Source organism: Oncorhynchus mykiss, chromosome 8 (assembly GCF_013265735.2).
Source record: "Oncorhynchus mykiss isolate Arlee chromosome 8, USDA_OmykA_1.1, whole genome shotgun sequence".
Taxonomy (NCBI): domain Eukaryota; kingdom Metazoa; phylum Chordata; class Actinopteri; order Salmoniformes; family Salmonidae; genus Oncorhynchus; species Oncorhynchus mykiss.
Window position 1 is genome coordinate 15288850 of NC_048572.1, and position 27014 is coordinate 15315863.

Consider the following 27014-nt stretch of genomic DNA (forward strand, 5'->3'; position numbering starts at 1 on the left):
ACGGCTGTTCCATATACACTTCTATAAGCGCCAGCTGCCAGCCAAATAGCTGACTACTAACCCTTGTGGCCGGGTACTTAATTGAGGAAGACATTTGGGTCCGGATGCCACGCCAAGCGCACCCAATACGGTGGCTACTTTAGATTCAGGAACACACCAAGTCTGAGGCATTAAACATCAGCTAACGGCAGAAATCCTACACATACAGAACACATTTCATAAAACATTCCTACTGAGATGTAGTATATTATAGACATGACTGCTAATACTAACCATTTCCTGTCACAGCTACACAGACTGACGAGTTTCAGAAGAAAGTTTTGTTTCTAGCCATTTTGAGCCTGTAATCGAACCCACAAATGCTGATGCTCCAGATACTCAACTAGTCTAATGAAGGCCAGTTTATTGCTTCTTTCATCAGCACGACAGTTTTCAGTTGTGCTAACAATTTCAAAAGGGTTTTCTAATGATCAATTAAACTTTTAAAATTATAAACTTGGATTAGCTAACACAACGTGCCATTGGAACACAGGTGTGAAGGTTGCTGATAATGGGCTTCTGTACTTCTATGTAGATATTCCATGAAAAATCAGCCGTTTCCAGCTACAATAGTCCATTACAACATTAACAATGTCTACACTGTATTTCTGATCAATTTGATGTTATTTCAAAAACAAGGACATTTCTAAGTGACCCCAAACTTTTGAACGGTATGTGTGTATGTGCGTGCACACACAAGTTCAGAATCAGCCAGATGTTCAATTGCCCAGGTTCCTTAAAGGGGCAATGCGGGATAGGTACATTCATTTTTAGACTTCCATGAACTTTGAACTTGGTTTAACTATTTACTTTGTTAATGTAACAGTGAACACTGTATAGTTTAAAACATCCCTCAGCTGTTCATCAAAAAAAGCATGGTGGGGGTGAACATTGTTTGAATTAGACTGCAGATTTAAATGATAATTCAGCCTTCTGAGAACATCTGACTAAGTAAAATAAAAGAGCCTAGATGGCATAAATCAAAAGGTGGGTATTTAATGGCGACTGTTGAAGGGACATCATAAAGGTCGGTCAATGCTATCTAGTTTGAAGTGGTGTGCACGTACCCCAGGGCCCTGAAGGCTGACTGGTCAAGGTGGACCTGCTGCCTGTTGGAGTTGAAACCCAGTTGGGGCCTCCAGTTACCCCTGCCACGGTTACCTCTCTCCCAGTCCCCAGGCTTCAGAACCTTCTCAGGCATCCTGAGGAAAGATTGTGGTAAGTACAATTTTTAGATTTTTCAAACAAATTAACAGTAACAAACAAACACCACCATACAATGTCAGAGCTCCATGATCAAACAAAAAATAAAGACAACACACATTTTAGACCCCACATGGGAAAATACAGTGCATTCGGAAAGTATTCAGACCCCTTCCCCTTTTCTACAATTTGTTACGTTACAGCCTTATTCTAAAATGTATTATATTAATTCCCCCCCTCAATCTACATACAATACCCCATAATGACAAAGTGAAAATAGGTTTATAAATGTTAGCACATTAACTTAAAATAAAAACAGAAATAACGTATTACATAAGTATCAAGACCCTTTGCTACGAGACAAAAAAAAAATAAAAAAAATCAGCTTGGTTGCATCCTGTTTCCATTGATCATCCTTGAAACGTTTCTACAACTTGGGGTTCACCTGTGGTAAATTAAATTGACTGGACATGATTTGGAAATGCACACACCTGTCTATATAAGGCCCCATAGTAGACAGTGCATGTCAGAGCAAAAACCAAGCCATGAGGTCGAAGGAATTGTCTATAGAGCTCCGAGACAGGATTGTGTCGAGGCACAGATCTGGGGAAGGGTACTAAAACATTTCTGCAGCATTGAAGGTCCCCAAGAACACGGTGGCCTCCATCATTCTTGAATGGAAGAAACTTCTAACCACCAAGACTCTTCCTCGAGCTGGCTGCCCGGCCAAACTGTGCAATCGGGGGAGAAGTGCCTTGGTCAGGGAGGTGATCAAGAACCCGATGGTCAATCTGACAGAGCTCCAGAATTCCTCTGTGGAGATGGGAGAACCTTCCAGAAGGACAACCATCTCTGCAACATTCCACCAATCAGGTATTTTATGGTAGTGGCCAGATGGAAGCCACTCCTCTGAAAAAGGCACATGACAGCACACTAGGAGTTTGCCAAAATGCACCTAAAGGACTCTGACCATGACAAACAAGATTCCCTGGTCTGATAAAACAAAGATGAAACTCTTTGGCCTGAAAGCCAAGCGTCTCATCTGGAGGAAACCAGGCATCAGCTGGCCAATACCATGACTCATGGTGGTAGCATCATGCTGTGCGGACGTTTTTCAGCATCAGGGACTGGGAGGCTAGTCAGGATGGAGGGAAAGATGAACGGAGCAAAGTACAGAGAGATCCTTGATGAAATCCTCCAGAGCGCTCAGGACCTCAGACTGGGGTGAAGGTTCACCTAACAGGACAGCGACCTTAAGCACACAGCCAAGGCAACACAGGAGTGGTGTCGGGACAAGTCTCTGAATGGTCCTTGAGTGGCCCAGCCAGAGCCCGAACTTGAACCTGATCAAACATCTCTGGAGAGACCTGAGAATAGCTGTGCAGCGGATGCACCCCATCCAACCTGACAGAGCTTGAGAGGATCTGCAGAGAAGAATGGGAGAAACTCCCCAAATACAGGTGTGCCAAGCTTGTAGCTTCATACCCAAGAAGACTCGAGGCTGTAATCTCTGCTAAAGGTGCTTCAACGTAGTACTGATTAAATGGTCTGAATACTTACATGAATGTTTTGTGACACACAGAAGGGAGATAAAATTGTGCATACATATAATGTAAACAAAGTTTGGAATTACACATGAATTCAACAAACAGTGAACAAACAAGGAAATCAGAAATTTAGATTTTTAATACATTTGCAAACATGTCTAAAATCTGTTGTTGCCTTGTCATTATGGGGTATTGTGTGTAGATTGATGAGCAAATAAAACAATTGAATACATTTTAGAACAAGGCTGTAATGTAACAAAATGTGGAAAAAGTGAAGGTGATCTGAACACTTTCCAAATGCGCTGTATGTCCATGGTATCACATCAGGACAAGTAAAGATTGTTTTTATTTGAAGTCCATCAGGCCTTGCCAGACAGTGACGTTAAAGTGAGTGACTCGTCAGTAGCCTACCAAATTGCATCGGTAAGAGAGCCATTCACTTAGCTCCCTCATATGCTTACTGGTAGACTTTTTGGAGATTATCTACAAATAAATTATGAAAACATTCAATGAATATGGTGAATCATTCTCACCGCAAGAACAATAGGTAGGCTAGTGGAGAGATATCATATTTTGCACAGGAGTGAGGCTAAAAGAAAACAGCTTGAATTGTTTTAAGCCAATGATACTTATATGGTATATTCAACGATATTGACATATGTCTAGTGATTTAATCAAAGTGTTCACAACGGACTAGTCAACTGCTGCTTTCTGTGTAGCAAAGCCCCGGTCAAACACCTGCTTCATTCATGCCTGTATTGCAGATGGCTGAGAAAACTCCTCAAAAGGAAGCTTGAAGCCTGTGGAAGTCAGCAGACTGCTACAGGATTCTTTAAAGGCCCAAATGCAGTCAAAATATTTTTTCTCTTGTGTTTTATATCATATTGTACAACAGCTGATGAAACACTTTTGCGCCCCTTGGGCGGTGGAGATCTTCAGGGTAGTAAGTTGGTTTGTTGATATCCCTCTAGTGGTGTAGGGGCTGTGCTTGGACAAAGTGGGTGGGCTAATATCCTGCCAGGTTAGCCCTGTCCGGGGGTATTTTCGGACGGGGCCACAGAGTCCCCCGACCCAACCAGTCTCAAGTATCTATGCTGTAACAGTCTATGTGCCGGGGGGCTAGGGTCAGTCTGTTATATCTGGTGTAATTCTCCTGTGTGAATTTAATTATGCTCCCTCCCTCTCCCCTCCCCTCCCGGAGGACCTGAGCCCTAGGATCATGCCTCAGGACTACCTGGCCTGATGACTCCTTGCTGTCCCCAGTCCAACTGGTCGTGCTGCTGCTCCAGTTCTGCCTGCGGCTAAGGAACCCTGAACTGTTCACCGGACGTGCTACCTTGTCCCAGACCTGCTGTTTTCCGCTCTCTCTCTCCCTACCACACCTGCTGTCTCGACCTCTGAACGATCGGCTATGAAAAGTCAACTGAAATTTACTCCTGATGTACTGACCTGTTGTACACTCTAAAACCACTGTGATTATTATTTGACCCTGCTGGTCATCTATGAACGTTTGAACATCTTGAAGAACAATCTGTCCTTAAATGACCATGTACTCTCAATCTCCACCCGGCACAGCCAGAAGTGGACTGGCCACCCCTCAGAGCCTGGTTCCTCTCTAGGTTTCTTCCCAGGTTCCTGCCTTCCTAGGGAGTTTTTCCTAGCCACTGTGTTTCCACATTTGCGTTGCTTGCTGATTGAGGTTTTAGGCTGGGTTTCTATATAGCCCTTTGTGCCCTCTGCTGATCTAAAAAGGGCTTTATAAATACATTTGATTGATTAAAAGTTTTATTTATTTATAAATCCTATTTTTCCCCCGCCTGAAAACACAATCTAGCATTAGAATGTACTAGACGGCCACCAAAATAGAATAGAGCTCATTTGGCAAAAATGTCAACCTGGGGGGGAGCCTGGTTGGCTACATGTGTTTGTGGAAAACACTGAGAATATACACCAGGTGTTATACACACAGTAAGATTATATACAACACCGATGCAATGGGAACATGTTAATTATAAAAACAAAGTATTCAAATATCTATATATAAAAAAAAACTTACTTAGCTCCAGGAAGAATGACAGCCTTGAACACAAAGGTCTCTCCGTACTGTGGGTCCTTATATTTCACCCTGCCAAGATAAAAAGGAACAATTTACACATTTATAAAACATCATTTTTGCTACAATTGATTTGATGAATTATTAATGTGTTAGTTTATATCGGAACTTAACCTGTATTTAGCCTTAGTGAAAACAGAAACATTATTTCCAAGACATGGATCCCCTAAGAGTACAGGCAAAGCTGACCCCAAACCTTGCCTTGGTAATATATTCAATAACCATCCTGCCCCAAGGAGAAATGCAGTGATCCCTGGTATTATCATCCTCCGATACTCCAGCGCTGGTCATAGAAAACGGTATCAATTCAAGTTTGGCATGAGTCTTGTTCCAGCTCAGTGTGAATGAGGGACACGTCTTCAAAATGGCCCCCTATATCTGGTCAAAAGTAATGAACTATATAGGGAGCCATTTGGGACGCAGGCCCGGTGTGAATGAAAGAGTCTCAGCTTCTCTTAGAACTGACCCCCCAGAGGGCCCAGCAGGTCATTTCATCTAAGGACCCAGTGACAGTTGCAGCCCTCTTGTGGTAAATATGAGAGTCTGAATTCAACCATTGTAGCAAAAAAAAAAAAAGAATTTAGTTTCACACAGAAGTTGACCTTCGACATCGCCTCCTGGTCAAGATCAATCACGAAGTTAGGCAGGAATGTGAATTTACGACTTACCACTAAGGATTGTCAACTTGCCCTTCTGGTGAAAATTATTACGGAATTCAGTCTGTGTACAGCCAGATATGGTAAAACATTCAAGTATGAATAAATTGTAGCTTCCATCAAATTTAATTGTTGCAGATAAAAGGCTCTGCCTGATGACATCGGGCACATAAAAAAAAATTTTTTTTAAAAATTAAAAAAAAAAAAATCGCTTGTGGTTATAGTCCCATGTACCGAATACAAAATATAAGTTAAATGGGTTCCCATCACATTTTCAACTCTACTGATGGTTCTCACAAAAAAAGGCTTGCGTTGTATAGCGAGTGTACCCACTCTGGTATTGGCATGTGCGCTCGAGCCAACAGCATGCAGGGCAGATGCAGTACTCTATCTACGCCGCTGTTGGCTACAGCATATGTATAGCCTACATGAGATTATTATGGACAAAAGAGCAAGATTATTTTAGTCAAAAACGTCAGCCAAGCGTTGATGAACATGTCAGCAGAATAAGACCCTCAATATTTATTGAAAAAGAGCATCAAGCTCATCACCTTGCACTTTCTCGGACCCTGTGAAGTTCATAATTGATTTAATTTGTAGCCTAATAAACTGCATACTTTCCCTAGTGGGAGGACCACACAACATGTCATCACGTGACTACAAATTTACTTTGTCGACATTTGGAAAATGTACATAAAAACGTTGTTTCCATCAAGCCTGTCATGACATTTTTTTATCCTACATGTACTTAACTCACATAAAAAGGTTGGATGGAAACCTGGTTAATAGGACTATGGAAGAACAAATATTGGGCAGCAGACCAGACAACACCATTTTGGTTACGTATACCCCCTGGGAACAAGAGGTTGTGAGTGTAAAATATGAATCCTTACCCAATGGCGGTGTTCTGTGCAATGTCCCGCAGCATGGGGATGGGAGACTGCACTGGCCTAACAAATGATGTTTCACAGTCATAGGTTAGCCAGGATTCTCTCCACAGAAGGATGGATAAATGGTAACTTCTAAATTGTATGATAATAAAATAGATATTCCTTACTTATCTGGTAGGATAGGGTCTTCGTCAAGATTTAATGTACCTTGAATTCCATGGCATAGTTCTGCTGGCATCTCAGTGCCCTGAGGAAAACACACAGAGCAATGTTAATATTTAAGCAATAAGCACAAGGAGTGTGTGGTATATGGCCAATATACCACAGCTAAGGGCTGTTTTTAAGCACGACGCAATGCAGAGTGCCTGGACAGAGCCCGTAGTCGTGGTATATTGGCCATATATCACAAACCAAGGTTTATTGCTATTGCTATTATAAACTGGTTAACAATGTAATTAGAGCAGTAAAAATAAAATGTTTTGTCATACCCATGGTATACGGTCTGATATTCCACGGCTGTCAGCCAATCAGCATTCAGGACTCTAACCACTCAGTTTACAAAACACTATACAATTTTAAATAAAAATTTTTAAATTTTACCTTTATTTAACCAGGCAAGTCAGTTAAGAACAAATTCTTATTTTCAATGACAGCCTAGGAACAGTGGGTTCCTGCCTGTTCTGTTCGACAGATCGACCTTGTCAGCTCAGGGGTTTGAACTTGCAACCTTCCGGTTACTAGTCCAACGCTCTAACCACTAGGCTATCCTGCCGCCCCACAATAAACTATTAGTTGATCAGGCTGCAGGGACATGGCTTTACATACCTCATGAGATTCTCCACGGTATAGTTCCTGGATGAAGTCACAGCAAGGATGAGACTTCCCAACAAACAGCATATCACTGCCAAGGCTGTTCCTCTTGTCTGAAAGAAAGAGAAAACATCAGCTGGAGTGACTGACAGTCAATATTCAAAACAATTTCTAAAAGGGAGTTCTATACACAATAAACCTATTGATTAGCACTAACACCACGGTCATTCAAGATACACATGGCTATGCGAGTTCAGGTAGTAATTTCACAGGTGGAGTACTTCAGTGATAAAGTAATGTTATACAGGTCATTCAGAAAGTATTTGACCTTTTCTCCACATTTTGTTCAGTTCAAGCCTTATTCTCAGATGGATTAATAAAATATCTACACACAATAACACAGAATGACAAAGCAAAAACAGGTTTTTAGAAAGTAGGAAAATTAAAAAGAACAGAAATACCTTATTTACATAAGCATTCAGACCCTTTGCTATGAGACTCGAAATTGAGCTCAGGTGCATCCTTAAGATGTTTCTACAACTTGATTGGAGTCCACCTGTGGTAAATTCAATTGATTGGACATGATTTGGAAAGGCACACATCTGTCTATATAAGGTCCCACGGTTGACAGTGCATTTCAGTGCAAAAAACAAGCCATGAGGTTAAAGGAATTGCCCATAGAGCTCCGAAACAGGATTGTGTCAAGGATCAGATCTGGGGAAGGGTACCGAAAAATGTCTGCAGCATTGAAGTTCCCCAAGAACACGGTGGCCTCCATCATTCTTGAATGGAAGAAGTTTGGAACCACCTAGACTCTTCCAAGAGCTGTCTGCCTGACCAAACTAAGCAATCGGGGGGAGAAGGGCCTTGGTCAGGGGGGTGACCAAGAACCCGATGGAGCTCCAGAAGAAACATCTCTGTAGTACTCCACCAAATCAGGCCTTTATGGTAGTGGCCAGACGGAAGCCACTCCTCAGTAAAAAGGCACATGACAGCCCGCTTGGAGTTTGCCAAAAGGCATCTAAAGGACTCTCAGACCATGACAAACAAGATTCTCTGGTCTGATCAAAATATTGAATTGTTTTGCCTGAATGCCAAGTGTCACGTCTGGAGGAAACCTGGCACCATCCCTACAGTGAAGCATGGTGGTGGCAGCATGCTGTGGGGATATTTTTCAGCAGCAGGGACTGGGAGACTAGTCTGGATCGAGGGAAAGATTGTACTTTAAAAAAAAAATGTTTTAACTAGGCAAGTCAGTTAAGAACAAATTCTTATTCACAATGATGACCTACACCAGCCAAACCCGGACAACACTAGGCCAATTGTGCACCGCCCTATGGCACTCCCAATTACGGTCGGTTGTGATACAGCCTGGATTCGAACCAGGGTGTCTGCAGTGATGCCTCTAGCACTGACCGCTGTGCCACTCGGGAGCCCCTTGATGAAAACCTGCTCCAGAGTGCTCAGGACCTCAGACTGGGACGAAAGTTCACTGAAAAGGACAACCCTAAGCACACAGCCAAGACAAAGCAGGAGTGGCTTCGGTACAAGCTTCAATGTCCTTGAGCGGTCCAGACAGAGCCCAGACTTGAACACGATTGAACATCTCTGGAGAGACCTGAAAATTGCTGTGCAGCAATGCTCCCTATCCAACCTGAATCTGCAGAGAAGAATGGGAGAAACTCCCCAAATACAGGTGTGCCAAGCTTGTAGCGTCATACCCAAGAAGACTTGAGGCTGTAATCGCTGCCAAAGGTGCTTCAACAAAGTACTGAGTAAAAGGTCTGAATAGTTATGTAAATGTGATCATTTTATTTGTAATACATTAGCTCAAATTTCTAAAAAGCTGTTTTCGCTTTGACATTATGGGGTATTGTGTGTAGATTGATGAGGGATTATTACATGAATTATTCAATTTTAGAATAAGGCTGTAACGTAACAAAATGTGGAAAAAGTCAAGGGGCCTGAATACTTTCCAAATGCATTGTACATTCATCTTCTAAAGGTGTGTTCGTCACACTTGAAATGTTTAATTAATAAAGTACTGTAACTGTACTACTGTGATACATATTCCGAAGGAGTGGTTTACAATGGTGGATTGAAGTTGAAGAATCCCATTACTCACTTTCCTCTGGAGAAAGGTTTGGGTAGACTTCAGCCAGGGCTGCCCTCAGCCTGCGCTCATCCACGAAGGGAAGCAATGCAACACCTACACACGGAGGGGAAAACGCATTCAATCAAATGTATTATATAAAGCCCTTTTTAAAATCAGCAGTAATGCTTTACAGTTACCAGGCCTGGACCCCAAAGAGCAAGCAATGCAGTGAGTATATCATTCAGGACATACAAACTAACCACCTGCATTCACTGCCATGTCAAGGTGTCCATTTAAATAGTCCATTACTCTGTTGACTTACCCTGCCAAGCGTATTTCTTTCCATTCAAGTCAATGGCAAAGTCATCAGGGTAGAAGTCAATGATGGAGGATTCCTGTTGGAGACGAAGCGACAGGTTAGGAAAACATGGGTGACAAAGCAGTTAAATCAACTTCTATGATCATAACATTGATCACACTTTATTTGGATGGTCCCCTAAATAGAACATCTATCAGTTCCACATCTATTGCCCCTTATAGATTAGCTACATATGCTCGGACTATGCTGAAATAGTTAACATTTTAAAATTAAGTGAAACTTACTGGGTTGCTCATGAGTGACCGCCATGTTTGGGGCAGGAAGTTTCCACTGGCGGCAGGGAAGACACCCATCAGCTGTTCCAGGGGCTTGAACTGAAACACAGGAACATTAGACCACACAAAACAGACAGGCCTAACAATGGGAGAGAGAGAAGCCTGACGTCCTCCATTCTTACCGGCTTGGTCCCAAGCTCAAAGTCGGTGAACATGCCTTTGATGTCTTTGAAGTCCGAGGCAAATGGGGCGTAGTGGAACGGGAAGTACCACTTCCAGGACGCGCACCCCTGTCAATCAACAGACAGTTAATGAGAGGACCAGGAGAAATGATCCTTCAATAACAGAATTTCCACTAAGCGTGATTAAATTACTAGCTAGCTAGGGGTCCATTTACTCCAGATTTGACTTGACTTTTCATTTATTGACATTAATGACTGAATTCAACATCAGGAAAATAGTAAATCATTACTTTGATTTATTTGCGTAAATAACTGACAATTCAACAGGAAACATTTGAATACATAACCTACTAAATAAAAACGCCCAGGGATTAATAAATACCCCTGGACTAGGCCTACAGATGAGGTCAAATATATTGCACCCTTGCAATTTACAATGTAGTGCATTGAGGGCAAAGAAACACTTGACTCAAACCACATTCATTCAAATTTGGAATAATTGAGTTCAGGCCATTGATGAATTTGAAGTAAAAAATAACTAAAAAATCTCAATATCAGTTTAGATGTTTTCTTCTTGGTCCTGTGCAATTGTAAATCAAACAAATACACGTGTGAACGCCAAACGTTTTCTCAATTTCAATTCATTTTGAGAGAAAATGGGGAGCTTATATGACCCTCTAATCTAGGTGACACTTGCCTGTGACTGACATTTAATTATCTTAAGATTGCATACTTGGAAAACTGGTAGGCGAAGTAGAGGTCGTTAAACCATAAAAGTTGAATCATTGGAAGGAATGGTGCAAATGGCTTGGAATTGGGTTTGGGAAGTCCGCCAACTGGCAAACGTACATGTCCCAAAACACTTTCCAATACCAGAGTTGATCAGGCTGTTGAGTGTGTCTAAGTTGTCCCACTCCTCTTCAATGGCTGTGCAAAGTTGCTAAATATTGGCGGAAACTGGAACACAGTGCCGTACACGTCAATACAGGGCATCCCACACATGCTCAATGGGTGACATGTCTGGTGAGTATGCAGGCCATGGAAGAACTGGGACATTTTCAGCTTCCAGGAATTGCTTCCAGATCCTTGCAATATGGGGTTGTGCATTATCATTCTGAAACATCAGGTGATGGCGGTGGATGAATGGCATGACACTGGGTGTCTGGATCTCGTCACGCTCTCTCTGCATTCCAATTGCCATCGATAAAATGCAATTGTGTTCGTAACTTTTGTCTGCCCATACCATAACCCCACCACCACAGGGCACTCTGTTCACAATGTTGATGTCAGAAAACCTCTTGCCACTCAACTTCATACACCCTGTCAGCCAGCTGCCCGGTACAATTGAAACCGGGATTAATTCGTGAAGAGCACACTTCTCTAGTGTGCCAGTGACCATCAAAGGTGAGCATTTGCCCACTGAAGTCAGCTACGATGCTAAACTGCAGTCAAGTTAAGACCCTGGTGAGCAGGACGAGCATTCAGAAGCTTCTCTGAGACTTTCAGTTTGCACAGAAATTCTTTGGTTGTGCAAACTCAGTTTCATTATCTGTCTGGGTGGCTGGTATCAGACGATCCCACAGGTGAAGAAGCCGGATGTGGAGGTCCTGGGCTGGGGTGGTTACACGTGGTCTGCAGTTGTGAGACCAGTTGGACGTACTGCCAAATTCTCTAAAACATAGGTGGCTTATGGTAAAGAAATGTACATTAAATTCTCTGGCAACAACTCTGGTGGACATTCTGGCAGTCGGCATGCCAATTGCACGCTCTCTCAAAACTTGAGACATTTCTGGCATTGTGTGACAAAACTGCACATTTAAGAGTGGCCTTTTGTCCCCAGCACAAGGTGTACATGTGTAGTGATCATGCTGTTCAATCAGCTTCTTGATATGCCACACCTGTCAGGTGGATGCTTAACTTGGCAAATTAGAAATGCTAACTAACAGGGATGTAGTGCTTTTCATGGATCATTTATTTTAACCCATGAAACATGGGACCCACACTTTGCATTTTTGTTCAGTGTATATTCAAATTATATTTGTGCAGGGGCAGATTTTTTACTTAAAAAAATTCCACCAAAGAATCCAGGCTTGAAACACGTATCCTTGGCTAGTGATTTACAATTTCAAAGTTACACCAATGGTTGACTGTTGGCTGGATGGAATGCTCTTCTCTTAGAGCAGGGCTTTCATAACTCAATCTTATTGGTATATTAATACATTTACTGCATGGTGATGTCACCATGGAAGGCCCAAACTCCATCCCACCAAAAAAGGATTAAACAACTCAAACAGCTCTTACACTAAAGGAGCATTATCATAATTTTCACAATTTCACAGTATTATTCCAACCTCAGTGTGGGAATATTTATTTTTTACTGCACTGGGCCTTTAAAGGCAATTTTGTGGCGGCCATTATGTTAATTCTTCACTGTGCTCGTTAACTTTTTCAAATAAGACCTTGCAAGTAAGCATTTAATTTTACTGTGTACACTACACTGTATCCTGTGCATTTGAAAAATAAAAGTTGATTTGAATCAGTGTCATACCTGGTAGTAGTATCGGAGTACCCAGCAGAGACCCTCCACGTAGGACTTCACCACCTTTTTGCGGAAGTCATCGTCAGTCGCGTCAACATCAAACTTGGTTTTGTAGTATCTTTGCTTCCAGCCGTCCTCCCACAACCTAACACACATGGACCGTCATGTTCTATTGTAAGGTTGGGATGACAAAGCCATCTAAACAGCCAGCAAGGCCAAAAGACTTGGGCCTCCTAATCAATAGAACTCTGTGAGAAGGCCATACTCAGTCTTGCATGTCTATCACAATTCTGTGTAACATATAATATATGCAGTGCATTCTGAAAGTATTCAGACCGTGACTTTCTCCACTTAAGTTAAAGCTTTATTAAAAAATGTATCAATTGTTTCCCCTCCATCTACACACAACAACCCACAATGAAAAAGCAAAAACAGGTTTAGAAATATTTGCAAATGTATAAAAAAAAGAAACTGAAATATCACATTTACATACAGTTGAAGTCTAAAGTTTACATACACTTAGGTTGGAGTCATTAAAACTCTTTTTTCAACCACTCCACAAACTTCTTGTTAACAAACTATAGTTTTAGCAAGTCGGTTAGGACATTACTTTGTGCATGACAAGTCATTTTTCCAACCATTGTTTACAAACTATTTTACTATATCACAATTCCAGTGGGTCAGCTTGGAAAATTCCAGAAAATTATGTAATGGATTTAGAAGCTTCTGATAGGCTAATTGACATAATTTGAGTCAATTGGAGGTGTACCTATTTCAAGGCCTACCTTCAAACTCCGTGCCTCTGCTTGACATCATAATCAAAACAAATCAGCCAAGACCTAAGATTTTTTTTTGTAGACCTTCACAAGTCTGGGGCATCCTTGGGAAAAATGGCTAAATGCCTGAAGGTACCACGTTAATCTGTACTAACAATAGTATGCAAGAATAAACACCATGGAACCATGCAGCCGTCATACCGCTCAGCAAGGAGACGCGTTCTGTCTCCTAGAGATGAACGTACTTTGGTGAGAAAAGTGCAAATCAATCCCTGAACAACAGCCTTGTGAAGATGCTGGAGGAAACAGGTACAAAAGTATCTATATCCACAGTAAAACAAGTCCTATATCGACATGACCTGAAAGGCCGCTCAGCAAGGAAGAAGCCACTGCTCCAAAACCGCCATAAAAAAAGCCAGACTACGGTTGCAACTGCACATAGGGAAAAAGATCGTACTTTTTGGAGAAATGTCCTCTGGTCTGATGAAACAAAAATAGAACTGTTTGGTCATAATGACCATCGTTATTTTTGGAGGAAAAGGGGGAGGCTTGCAAGCCGAAGAACCCTATCCCAAACGCCATGCATCATGTTGTGGGGGTACTTTGCTGCAGGAAGGACTTTTGCACTTCACAAAATAGATGGCTACATGAGGTAGGAACATTATGTGGATAAATTGAAGCAACATATCAAGACATCAGTCAGGAAGTTAAAGCTTGGTCGCAAATGGGTCTTCCAAATGGACAATGACCCCAAGCATACTTCCAAAGTTGTGGCAAAATGGCTTAAGGACAACAAAGCCAAGGTATTGGAGTGGCCATCACAAAGCCCTGAACTCAATCCCATAGAAAATTTGTGGGCAGAACTGAAAAAGCTTGTGCGAGCATGGATGCTTACAAACCTGACTCAGTTACACCAGCTCAGGGTTAAATGTCAGGAATTGTGAAAAACTGAGTTTAAATGTACTTGGCTAAGGTGTATGTAAACGTCTGACTTCAACTAAGTATTTAGACCCTTTACTCAGCACCTTTGGCAGAAATTACAGCCTCGAGTATTCTTGGGAATAAACAATACAAGCTTTGCACACCTGTATTTAGAGTTCCTCCCATTCTTCTCTGCAGTTCCTCTCAAGCTGTCAAATTGGATGGGGCGTGTTGCTGCACAGCTATTTTAAGGTCTCCCCAGAGATATTCGATTGGGTTCAAGTCCAGGCTCTGGCTGGGCCACTCAAGAACATTCAGAGACTTGTCCCGAAGCCACTCCTGCGTCGTCTTGGCTCTATGCTTAGGGTCGTTGTCTTGTTGGAAGGTGAACCTTCACCCCAGTCTGAGGTTCTAAGTGCTCTGGAGCAGGTTTTCATCAAGGATCTCTCTGTACTTTTTTCCGTTCATCTTTCCCTCAATCCAGAATAGTCTCCCAGTCCCTGCCGCTGATAAACATCTCCACAGCATGCTGCCACCACCATGCTTCACCGTAGGGATGGTGCCAGGTTTACGCCAGCTTGGCATTCAGGCCAAAGATTTCAATCTCGGATTTCATCTGACCAGTGAATCTTGTTTCTCATGGTCCCAGAGTCCTTTAGGTGCCTTTTGACAAACTCCAAGTGTGCTGTCATGTGCCTTTTACTGAGGAGTGGCATCTGTCTGGCCACTGTACCGTAAAGGCTTGGTGTGATGCTGCAGAGATGGTTGTCCTTTTGGAAGGTTCTCCCATCTCCACAGAGATACTCTGGAGGTCTGTCAGAGTAACCATCAGGTTCTTTGTCACCTCCCTGACCAAGGCCCTTCTCCCCCGATTGCTCAGTTTGGCAGAGCGGCCAGCTCTAGGAAGTCTTGGTGGTTCCAAACTTCTTCCATTTAAGAATTATGGGAGGCCACTGTGCTCTTGGAGACCTTCAATGCTACAGAAATGTTTTGGTGCCCTTCCCCAGATATGTGCCTCGACACAATCCTGTCTAGACGCTCTACGGACAATTCCTTCGACCTCATGGCTTGGTTTTTGCTGTGACATGCACTGTCAACTGTGAGACCTTCACGTCTTTCCAAATCATGTCCAATCAATTGAATTTACCAAAGATGGACTCCATTTCAATTGTAGAAACATCTCCAAGATGATCAATGGAAACAGGACGCACCCAAGCTTGATGTTGAGTCTCATAGTAGAGGGTCTGAATACTTATGTAAATACACTTTTTTAAATCTGTAATACATTCGCAAAAAATTCTAAAAACCTGTTTTCGGATTTGTAATTATAGGGTATTGTGTGTAGATAGATTACTTTTTTTATGTAATACATTTTAAAACAAGGCTGTAATATAACAAAACATGGAAAAAGTCTAGGGTTCTGAATACTTAATCAAATCTCCATAGACAAAGATTGGCTGTAAAATGGTCCATTCTGAATTAGTCTGACTTTCAACATGGCACCGTCACAGGATGCCACCTTTCCAACAAGTCAGTTCTTCACATTTCTGCCCTGCTAGAGCTGCCCCAGTCAATTGGAAGTGCTTTTATTGTAAAGTGGAAATATCTAGGAGCAACAACAGCGTTGGCCACACAAGCTCACAGAATGGGACCGCCGAATGCTGAAGCGCGTAAACATAGTCTGCCCTCGGTTGCAACACTCACTAGAGTTCCAAACTGCCTCGGAAAGAAACGTCAGCACAATAACTGTTCGTCTGGAGCTTCATGAAATGGATTTCCATGGCGGAGCAGCAGCACACAAGCATAAGATCTCCATAAACAATGCCAAGTGTTGGCTGGAGTGGTGTAACGCTCACCGACATTTGACTCTGGAGCAGTGGAAACACGTTCTCTGACGTGATGATTCACCATCTGGCAGTCCGACGGACACATCTGGGTTTGGTGGATGCCAGGACAACGCTACTTGCCCCAATGCATAGCACCAACTGTAAAGTTTGTTGGAGGAGGAATAATGGTCTGGGGATGTTTTTCATTGTTTGGGCTAGGCATACTTTCGGTCATATAGTGCATTATAGCCAGTAAGAGACCATTTCCTCATCTTCCATACAGGATTTGGGAATTACAATGGTCCATTGAAGACATGGAAGAGTAACTAGTTTACTGCTTTAGGAAGCAGCTGAAAGGTTTCGCCATATTAGTGGATTGGCGATGCACTGCACACATAATGAAAGATGAGCAGCATCTGTCTAGCCAATCCTTCACACTGGCCCACAGGGAGAGCAGCCTTGTAACAGCAAAGCCTCCATGAATACCAATTTAGCCCAATGGATTCAACAGCCTTCGCGAGTACATCACAGAAGAATTTATGAGAATATGCCTCCTTTCCATATTAATAACTTGCAGGCAGGAGGAGCTCCCAACCACAGAGGAGCTCCTAAGGGAACCATGCTGAACTGGAGAGACATAAATCAGACCATCACACCCTTGCTGAGAGGCCTGCCTGGTTGGTTGACTGACTGACTACTTGGATGAGACTGTCCTGGTTGGTTTACTCCCTAGTTGACTGACTGTAGCGTAGCCATTTACCTGACGTTATCCTCAGGCTCTGGCTCGCTGTCACTGTCCTCGGCTTTCCGCTTCACACCCCGGCCATCCTGCCCATCACTGCTTCCTGCCTGGACAAAACACACATCCTTACAAATAATTATACCTAAACCATCTGGCAGCAGATCGGTTTCTACCAATTGGGGACAGATTTTCATTCAAATATTCTAAAATCCACATAGAACAAATATGCACATGTCCCTCCAGAGGTCTTTCCATTAGACTATTGTGCATAAATCACTTTGGCGCTAAATCACTTTGGCGCTTAAGTTAATGTACTGAATAAAAACAGTTTAATGCATTTCCAGCTCTACCTATGTGTTTGTCAAAAACTTGCGATAAATAGCATACTTGCCCAATTATAAGAAAATAAAACATTCAGTTAATGTGTGCAGACCTTCACCTTTGCCACACTTCATTCATGTGCAAATATCTCAGGCTATTTATCTCATACATTTAAGTAACAAAGGCAGATTGAATAGAGGCATTAAGAGCTTCAGAATATACACTAATAAAAAATATAAACTAGCCCAGACCAGCATCAAAAAAACATGGAAATGTGTACTGCGCTCACACTTAAGGTACATATAAACGCTTGAACATGGACAAAAGTCCTCCACCACATTTGATCAATAAAAGACATGTACAATTCTAGACCAGTTACAAATCACTATAAATCAGAAGGTTCTCAGTGGAGGCATACCTGGCCACCATTCTTCATCATGGCTTTTAGGGATTGCGCAGCATCCTGAAATAAAAATACATCTTTAAATACCTATAAATTGTATAAGTGTCCTATATCGCCCTAACACCTCAACATTCATATAGATGTTCACTGTGCGGAGAGCTTGCGAGGAAGCATCTCATTGTACTGGGTACACTACACTGTATCCTGTGCATATGGCAACGTTGGATTTTAGTGGATAATAGCTGTTTTTTTCTTGCATCGTTGACCAGAAGCAATATCCCCCTGATAAGCCCCCCCCATCATACCTTGTTGTGCTGGTCCCTGCCCTGCATCCTCATGTCGAAGGCTTGGTGTCGGGCGTTCTGGACAACCCCAGGTCTGCCTCTGCCGCCAAGGGCCTGGGGGGCGAACTGACCAGCGGTCATGTAGGCTGGGCCCTGCTGCTGAGCCTAGGAAACACACAACTTATCATTTAGTTTAACAATTTGGGATACCTAGTCAGTTGTACAACTGAAATGCGTCATTCGCATTTAACCCTGATTCAGAGAGGTGGGGGGGCTGCCTTAATCGATATCCACGTCATTGGCGCAGTTGTTGTCCGGTATTAACTGCCTTGCCCAGAGGCAGAATGACAAGATTATTACCGTGTCGGTTCAGGGTCTTCATCAACCTTGCCAAGGCTTTCGACTCTGTCAATCACCATATTCTTATCGGCAGACTCAGTAGCCTCGGTTTTTCTGATGACTGCCTTGCCTGGTTCACCAACTACTTTGCAGACAGAGTTCAGTGTGTCAAATCGGAGGGCATGCTGTCCGGTCCTCTGGCAGTCTCTATGGAGGTGCCACAGGGTTAAATTCTCGGGCCGACTCTTTTCTCTGTATATATCAATGATGTTGCTCTTGCTGCGGGCGATTCCCTGATCCACCTCTACGCAGACGACACCATTCTGTATACTTCCGGCCCATCCTTGGACACTGTGCTATCTAACCTCCAAACAAGCTTCAATGCCATACAACACTCCTTCCGTGGCCTCCAACTGCTCTTAAACGCTAGTAAAACCAAATGCATGCTTTTCAACCGTTCGCTGCCTGCACCCGCACGCCCGACTAGCATCACCACCCTGGATGGTTCCGACCTAGAATATGTGGACATCTATAAGTACCTAGGTGTCTGGCTAGACTGTAAACTCTCCTTCCAGACTCATATCAAACATCTCCAATCTAAAATCAAATCTAGAGTCAGCTTTCTATTCCGCAACAAAGCCTCCTTCACTCACGCCGCCAAACTTACCCTAGTAAAACGGACTATCCTACCGATCCTCGACTTCGGCGATGTCATCTACAAAATAGCTTCCAATACTCTACTCAGCAAACTGGATGCAGTTTATCACAGTGCCATCCATTTTGTTAGTAAAGCACCTTATACCACCCACCACTGCGACCTGTATGCTCAAGTCGGCTGGCCCTCGCTACATATTCGTCGCCAGACCCACTGGCTCCAGGTCATCTACAAGTCCATGCTAGGTAAAGCTCCGCCTTATCTCAGTTCACTGGTCACAATGGCAACACCCACCCATAGCACGCGCTCCAGCAGGTGTATCTCACTGATCATCCCTAAAGCCAACACCTCATTTGGCCGCCTTTCGTTCCAGTTCTCTGCTGCCTGTGACTGGAACGAATTGCAAAAATCGCTGAAGATGGAGACTTTTATCTCCCTCACCAACTTCAAACATTTGCTATGTGAGCAGCTGACCGATCGCTGCAGCTGTACATAGTCTATCGGTAAATAGCCCACCCAATTTTACCTACCTCATCCCCAAACTGTTTATATTTATTTACTTTTCTGCACACCAATATCTCTACCTGTACATGACCATCTGATCATTTATCACTCCAGTGTTAATCTGCAAAATTGTAATTATTCGCCTACCTCCTCATGCCTTTTGCACACAATGTATATAGACTCTTTTTTTCTACTGTGTTATTGACTTGTTAATTGTTTACTCCATGTGTAACTCTGTGTTGTCTGTTCACACTGCTATGCTTTATCTTGGCCAGGTCGCAGTTGCAAATGAGAACTTGTTCTCAACTAGCCTACCTGGTTAAATAAAGGTGGAAAATAATAATAATAATAAATAAATAAATAAATAAAAGGGATTCAATCCAGCAAACGTTTACTGGTTACTGGCTTAACACTCCTACCCGCCCCCCTCCGAGATCTAAAAATCTGCCATTGTCCAAAAAAGCAAATAAGACTACTGGCATACAATACAGCAGACTTCAAGGGCCACAGTTGTGCACCCCTGATTTAAAACATCTATTAAGGGAAGGTTTCGAACAATACACAGCGCTACCACATTGACAATATAAATCAGAACAAATGAAAAATAGTTGAATTGCCCATTGAAATAAATGGCCTTGCATGCATACTCATAATTCTAAGAAAACATGAAGGTAAGGGGTTAAGTTCATCCAAAACATATTGTCAAGGAAATGAGAATGCATTCAACCACACGGTACAAAGTCAAGCTACAATAAAATAGCCCAATCCACTTCACTTACCTTCATTCTCTTCTTTTTGTCCTTATTCCTTCGCTTGAATCCCTCCTACAAGACAAACCTCATTTACACAAACAGTCAACTGGAAAAGTTACAGAACAGTGATTAACCGCAACTAAAATTGGCATCAGCTAAAATATCTTAAAATGACAGCGGAGTATCTGACAAATACCCGCTCGAAAAGAGAATTTATGAAACACCCAAGTCATGATTCATGTAAAGCCTATGGAAAATCTCCCACCCCTCAGTTTAACAAAGGAAGAAAATTATCTATTGAAGAGGAATAATTCCCTGCTGAAAGCTACTGCTTCCAGCTTCCATCTTACATCGTCCTCTTTGCGCTTCTTGAAGATGTTGTCCTCAGCCACGCCGATGGCCTGCATGATCAACTCAACACTCTCCAATTTGACAAAACCATTCTCTGTGATGTAGCCCTGTGAGCAGAGAAAGACCACGTTAAGGCTATGAACAGATACCTGGGCAAGGAAGAAAGTCAGGACAGCTTTAAGGGCCAGTTTCCCAGATACAGTTTAAGCCTAGTCCTGGACTAAACAACTATTCCAATAGAGAAATGACACAGAACATGTATTTTCATCCAGGACTAGGCTTAATCTGTGTTTGGCAAACTGACCCAACGGCTTCTGGGGTGGGGGATTCTAAGTAACGTCTCCTAAGAAACCATGTGAGACAGTCATAACCAAGCCTACACAGAGAACACTTACTCCAGTCTTGTGCACGACGTCTTTGTAGATGCCCACCAGTCGATCTATCGCACCCTCTCTGAAGGACACATGGAACATACCATCAACAATTGAAAAGTATGGAAACAGCAAGAATGTATTTTTGTCAAGGTGTTTTCAAGACGATAAGCTTCATCTCGGTTCCGTCAGGTTTACCTAATCTCTAAGGACGGTAAGTGAGGCAGGAAATCATTGCCAACAAAGAAGCACATGAAGACCCAGTCGTCGACAGTCCTCTCAAAGTCAAAGGGAAAGGGCAGACTGGCCATTGTCAGCTCTCGCTCCAGGTACTATAGGAAAAGGGAGCATGCCTTGATAAACTGATAAAAAAAACTAAAAAAAGAGATATGTCTCATTTTGATCTGAAATGTAATGTTCATTTCTCTACCATAAGCCGCCTGTCAGTAATAAAGCCCTTTTGTGGAGAAAACTCATTCTGATTGGCTGGGCCTGGCAGTCAAGTGAGTGGGCCTATTGCTGCACCCCCTGCCCAGTCATTTGAAATCCATAAATTAGGGCCTGATGAATTCATTTCAATAGACTGATTTCCTTATATGAACTGTAACTCAGCAAAATCTTTGAAATTGTTGTATTCATATTTTTGTTCAGTATAGTTACATGACCATAAATATAATTAATAGGCTTTTTGGAAATTCTAAGATGTCAGACAGAACGTACCTCGCGCAAAACGCACAGCCTGATGAATATGAACTCCTGTTCAGAAGCCGGCATAGTGTCTGCAAACTCATCGTGCTGCAATAAGAACACATTATTAGTCATAATTGCTCATAAAACGGAGAGCAAATGTAATGTACACTTTTTCGGGGGTGGTTTACTGAGCACAGATTAAGCGCAGGCTTGAATGGTAAACCAAACTCAATGGAGAATCTCCATTGAAAATGCTTTTTAGTTTAAAACCTTTTGTAACTAGGGGGCAGTATTTTCATTTTTGGATAAAAAAGGTTCCCGTTTTAAACAAGATATTTTGTCACGACAAGATGCTCGACTATGCATATCATTGACAGCTTTGGATAGAAAACACTCTGATGTTTCCAAAACTGCAAAGATATTGTCTGTGAGTGCAACAGAACTGATGTTACAGGCGAAACCCAGATAAAAATCCAACCAGGAAGTGCCCCATATTTTGAAAGGCCTGCATGCCAATGACTCCTTATATGGCTGTGAATGGGCTACGAATGAGCTTTCTACGTATTCCCCAAGGTGTCTACAGCATTGTGATGTCTTTTTACGCATTTATGTTGAAGAATAGCCGTAAGGGACCACATTGAGCAAGTGGTCACATGATGGCTCCCGCAGAAAATCTTGCGTAAAGTACTGAGGTAGCCATTATTCCAATCGCTTCTAATGAGAAACCAATTGTCCCGACGGATATATTATCGAATAGATATGTGAAAAACACCTTGAGGATTGATTCTAAACAACGTTTGCCATGTTTCTGTCGATATTATGGAGCCAATTTGGAAAAATGTTCGGCGTTGTAGTGACCGCATTTTCCGGTCGATTTCTCAGCCAAACGTGAAGAACGAAAGGGAGCTATTTCACCTACAAAAATAATATTTTGGGGAAAAAAGGAACATTTGCTATCTAACTGAGGGTATCCTGAGTGAAAACATCCGAAGTTCTTCAAAGGTAAATTATTTAATTTGATTGCTTTTCTTATTTTCGTGGAAATGTTGCCTGATGCTAGCAGAGCCTAGCATAGCATTATGCCAACTTACACAAATGCTTGTCTAGCGTTGGCTGTAAAGCATATTTTGAAAATCTGAGATGACAAAAGTGTGATTCAATATATTTCATTTGTGATTTTCATGAATAGGAATATTTTCTAGGGGTATTTATGTCCGCTGCGTTATGCTAATTAGTTTGAGGCTATGATTACGCTCCCGCATGCGGGGTGGGTAGTATCAAGAAGTTAAGACTAGGCTTAGTCTGCCTGTGAAAATGGCCCTTAGAAGGATACTTTAGGATTTTATCTACTTCCTCAGTCAGATGAACTCGTGATAATTCAATTTTTGTGTCCGTGTCCAGTATGAAGGAAGTTAGAGGTAGTTTAGCAAGCCAATGCTAAGTAGCATTAGCGCAATGACTGGAAGTCTATGGGTATGTGGTAGATTCTCCATTGAGATGGGGTCAATTCCAAATTTAATTTGAAAATCCAATTAAATTCTTGATTTCCCCCATGAAGTGGAGAACTTAAGTGGAATTAAATTAGAATTTACGGAATGAAAAGTTACAGAATTGGAATGGACTTTATTTTATTTTTTAGGCTGTCTCTAGAGTAACATGCTCAGACCGAAGGAAATGAATCCCAATTTGTGTAATTGTTAGGGATAATATTGAATTGAGAACGTAAATATTGAAATTTACCCAACATTGGAATTCAGAGGAATTGGATTCTCAGAATGCAAAGACTGACCTGGAATTTGAATTTAATAAAATGTACAGGGAGAGAGAATTGAATGAGGAATTGACCCCAACCTTAATGTCTATAAAGTAAAATTTACCTCTCCCTGTTTCTCCCTGGCCACTCCCTGGCAGTCCTTGATCTCATGGCCTTTCTGTCCACACATAGCACAGGGCCTAGGCTGGTTGGGCTTGAACTCTTCTCTGATGATGGTGAAATTGGGCTCGTGAGTGGCAAGACCCAGCATGATCAGGTCAGCTAGGGAAATGAACAGAAGATGCCATCCAAATTCAAAAAAATACAATTGGAAGTGAAGAGGAAATTCAGTAACTCTGTTTGGACAGTGGTAGTTGATGAAAAAGCTTCTTTGTTGTTTAAATGTAAACCAACGATTTTCAGCCCTAGACCTTGATCAGGGTTTTTGTGGAAACAGAAAATCTTGAAATACAGTGGAAGGCAGAAAACAGCTCTGAAGTACTGCGTTTTATACATGTACTGTCATCAGGAACAATGAACTCAGGTTTCTAAGGCTTTATGTTAATTAAATTACCTAGTCCACATGAGCCACGCATGCATTATCATCTACATGTGTCATTAATATACACGTACAATAGCATGATTTATCCATTTGAGGGGAGTGAAGCTTCACCCAAAATGGCACCTTATTCCCAGCATAGTGCACTACTTTTGACCAGAGCCTTATGTGCCCTGGTCAAAAATAGTGCACTATATATAGGGAATAGGATGTCACTTGGGACAGGCTGAATGACTCAGGCTCCTCTTCAAGCTAATTACATGCAATATTTTCCCTCTTTTGTCTACCAAGGGCATCATGAACCATTGAATGACTGAAGCTTTTATCTATCATGTCCTGCATAATTTCACCCATTTAAAACTAACTGGCCATTAATATAGCAGGACAATAAGGCCGGCAGAAAACAGAGAAGCCCTATCCTCTAACAAAATCCAAGGTTGGAGAGTTGCAACTAATGTTGCCAAACTTTTAAACAAGTGTAAGAACATTTTTATATTCACTATATCGATAACCATTTAGCAAAGCATCGCCTGCAGTTATGGTGCATAACTAAATCCTTTGCCGTCGTTTTAGAAAAACAAACATACGTTATCACGGTTATCATACGTTATCAGGTCTTTTGCCCATCTGGCTCAATAAGGTAACATTGTGTGCCCTACAACTATTAACAAACATTTATCAAATCCTGAATAGGTATCATTGTGCATTTAGAAGCCTTCTAGCTGGTTTGACAAGTCTTTCCTACAGTAAATGTGAGATCTAATTTGCATCATGTCTGCATTTATCATGCACTCTCATAATTCATCAATACTATGAAGGATACACGAAGCACAGCTTTTTGGAAGAGTTCTTGCCATTGATGCTCAATTTTCTCCCATTGTGTTGGTTACTCATTACTACAGAGACCATTGTGGTGCAAAGCTTACCGTCAGCTCCACAAAGACAGTGGTGTGTGTTGGGGTCATGGTGGGGTTGAGCTGTATAAAAAATAAAACAAATTTAAAAGATAAACGCATCATTACATATAGTTAGCTTACACACGATTGCAAAGCGTGTACTAAGATGGAAGGCCATTTGTGACTTTGTAATATGCCTGTGATTTCAGCCAAGTATGTCACAAATGACCTTCAAAATGGTCAACAATTTCATATTGAAAACTATCTTGACTCCTACCTCTCTGCCGTCTAATATAGTCCATGATCTTATGCTCCCCCTCACCAGGGACACTGGCATCAGACAAGATTACCTAGAATGAACAAAGAAAGCTGTCATTTGAGCAATATTGAATGCATATGACAGTGTCAGACATGACCTTTGTTTAATTTCCAAGAAAATATGTACTTCTTGACTGAGTAGAACAGACCAACACGTAAAACAGCAAGCTTTGAAATTGTAAAAATTAAAGAGCACCAATGCATTAGAAATTGTTGGTCTTTTTCCACAGATGCCATCACCTTTTTGGAATAACACCTACTGTAATGTTACGCCATCCAGGGTCATTACTGAGTCTGTCTGCAACGTAGTAACGGAGACACTTTGCAAGGTTGTCCATGAACTCTGTGCCCTAGAGATGATTTTCAAATGAACAATAATTAATTTTCAGACAGTATTCACAACTTTGCAGGTTCACAAAAAGAGCTGGTCCAAAAGTACCAGGGGCAAGTTCTTCTGCACTGTTAAAGTAACTGTCCAGTGTTTCCAGATTTCTAGGAAATATGACCTATAGCCAAATAATTCATACTTACACACACATACATATACACACACATATATATACACATACATATATACATATATATATATATATATATACACACAGTGCCTTGCGAAAGTATTCGGCCCCCTTGAACTTTGCGACCTTTTGCCACATTTCAGGCTTCAAACATAAAGATATAAAACTGTATTTTTTTGTGAAGAATCAACAACAAGTGGGACACAATCATGAAGTGGAACGACATTTATTGGATATTTCAAACTTTTTTAACAAATCAAAAACTGAAAAATTGGGCGTGCAAAATTATTCAGCCCCCTTAAGTTAATACTTTGTAGCGCCACCTTTTGCTGCGATTACAGCTGTAAGTCGCTTGGGGTATGTCTCTATCAGTTTTGCACATCGAGAGACTGACATTTTTTCCCATTCCTCCTTGCAAAACAGCTCGAGCTCAGTGAGGTTAGATGGAGAGCATTTGTGAACAGCAGTTTTCAGTTCTTTCCACAGATTCTCGATTGGAGGTCTGGACTTTGACTTGGCCATTCTAACACCTGGATATGTTTATTTTTGAACCATTCCATTGTAGATTTTGCTTTATGTTTTGGATCATTGTCTTGTTGGAAGACAAATCTCCGTCCTAGTCTCAGGTCTTTTGCAGACTCCATCAGATTTTCTTCCAGAATGGTCCTGTATTTGGCTCCATCCATCTTCCCATCAATTTTAACCATCTTCCCTGTCCCTGCTGAAGAAAAGCAGGCCCAAACCATAATGCTGCCACCACCATGTTTGACAGTGGGGATGGTGTGTTCAGCTGTGTTGCTTTTACGCCAAACATAACGTTTTGCATTGTTGCCAAAAAGTTCAATTTTGGTTTCATCTGACCAGAGCACCTTCTTCCACATGTTTGGTGTGTCTCCCAGGTGGCTTGTGGCAAACTTTAAACAACACTTTTTATGGATATCTTTAAGAAATGGCTTTCTTCTTGCCACTCTTCCATAAAGGCCAGATTTGTGCAATATACGACTGATTGTTGTCCTATGGACAGAGTCTCCCACCTCAGCTATAGATCTCTGCAGTTCATCCAGAGTGATCATGGGCCTCTTGGCTGCATCTCTGATCAGTCTTCTCCTTGTATGAGCTGAAAGTTTAGAGGGACGGCCAGGTCTTGGTAGATTTTCAGTGGTCTGATACTCCTTCCATTTCAATATTATCGCTTGCACAGTGCTCCTTGGGATGTTTAAAGCTTGGGAAATCTTTTTGTATCCAAATCCGGCTTTAAACTTCTTCACAACAGTATCTCGGACCTGCCTGGTGTGTTCCTTGTTCTTCATGATGCTCTCTGCGCTTTTAACGGACCTCTGAGACTATCACAGTGCAGGTGCATTTAT

The 27014-nt window shown here is 41.9% G+C and overlaps 1 protein-coding gene across 3 annotated transcripts in view; it reads right to left on the minus strand.

Annotated features, from left to right (window-relative positions):
• The window catches only part of LOC110529465 (5'-3' exoribonuclease 2), a 46237-nt gene that overhangs the window by 11090 nt on the left and 8133 nt on the right, over positions 1 to 27014 (minus strand). For 2 of the 3 annotated variants that reach the window (XM_021611646.2, XM_021611648.2), the window contains exons 6-27: positions 25390 to 25479; positions 25089 to 25161; positions 24842 to 24892; positions 23481 to 23638; positions 21634 to 21708; positions 21112 to 21245; positions 20938 to 20995; positions 20542 to 20649; positions 20219 to 20263; positions 17963 to 18106; positions 17673 to 17717; positions 16952 to 17040; positions 12678 to 12813; positions 10130 to 10237; positions 9957 to 10046; positions 9676 to 9748; positions 9384 to 9467; positions 7274 to 7371; positions 6616 to 6695; positions 6452 to 6508; positions 4846 to 4914; positions 1107 to 1241 (exon numbers count right to left, since the gene is read on the minus strand). In XM_021611646.2, the coding sequence (XP_021467321.2) occupies positions 1107 to 1241; positions 4846 to 4914; positions 6452 to 6508; positions 6616 to 6695; positions 7274 to 7371; positions 9384 to 9467; positions 9676 to 9748; positions 9957 to 10046; positions 10130 to 10237; positions 12678 to 12813; positions 16952 to 17040; positions 17673 to 17717; positions 17963 to 18106; positions 20219 to 20263; positions 20542 to 20649; positions 20938 to 20995; positions 21112 to 21245; positions 21634 to 21708; positions 23481 to 23638; positions 24842 to 24892; positions 25089 to 25161; positions 25390 to 25479 (2000 nt within the window). The remainder of the gene's footprint in view (positions 1 to 1106; positions 1242 to 4845; positions 4915 to 6451; positions 6509 to 6615; positions 6696 to 7273; positions 7372 to 9383; positions 9468 to 9675; positions 9749 to 9956; positions 10047 to 10129; positions 10238 to 12677; positions 12814 to 16951; positions 17041 to 17672; positions 17718 to 17962; positions 18107 to 20218; positions 20264 to 20541; positions 20650 to 20937; positions 20996 to 21111; positions 21246 to 21633; positions 21709 to 23480; positions 23639 to 24841; positions 24893 to 25088; positions 25162 to 25389; positions 25480 to 27014) is intronic. The other variant, XM_021611647.2, reaches the window with a different exon arrangement.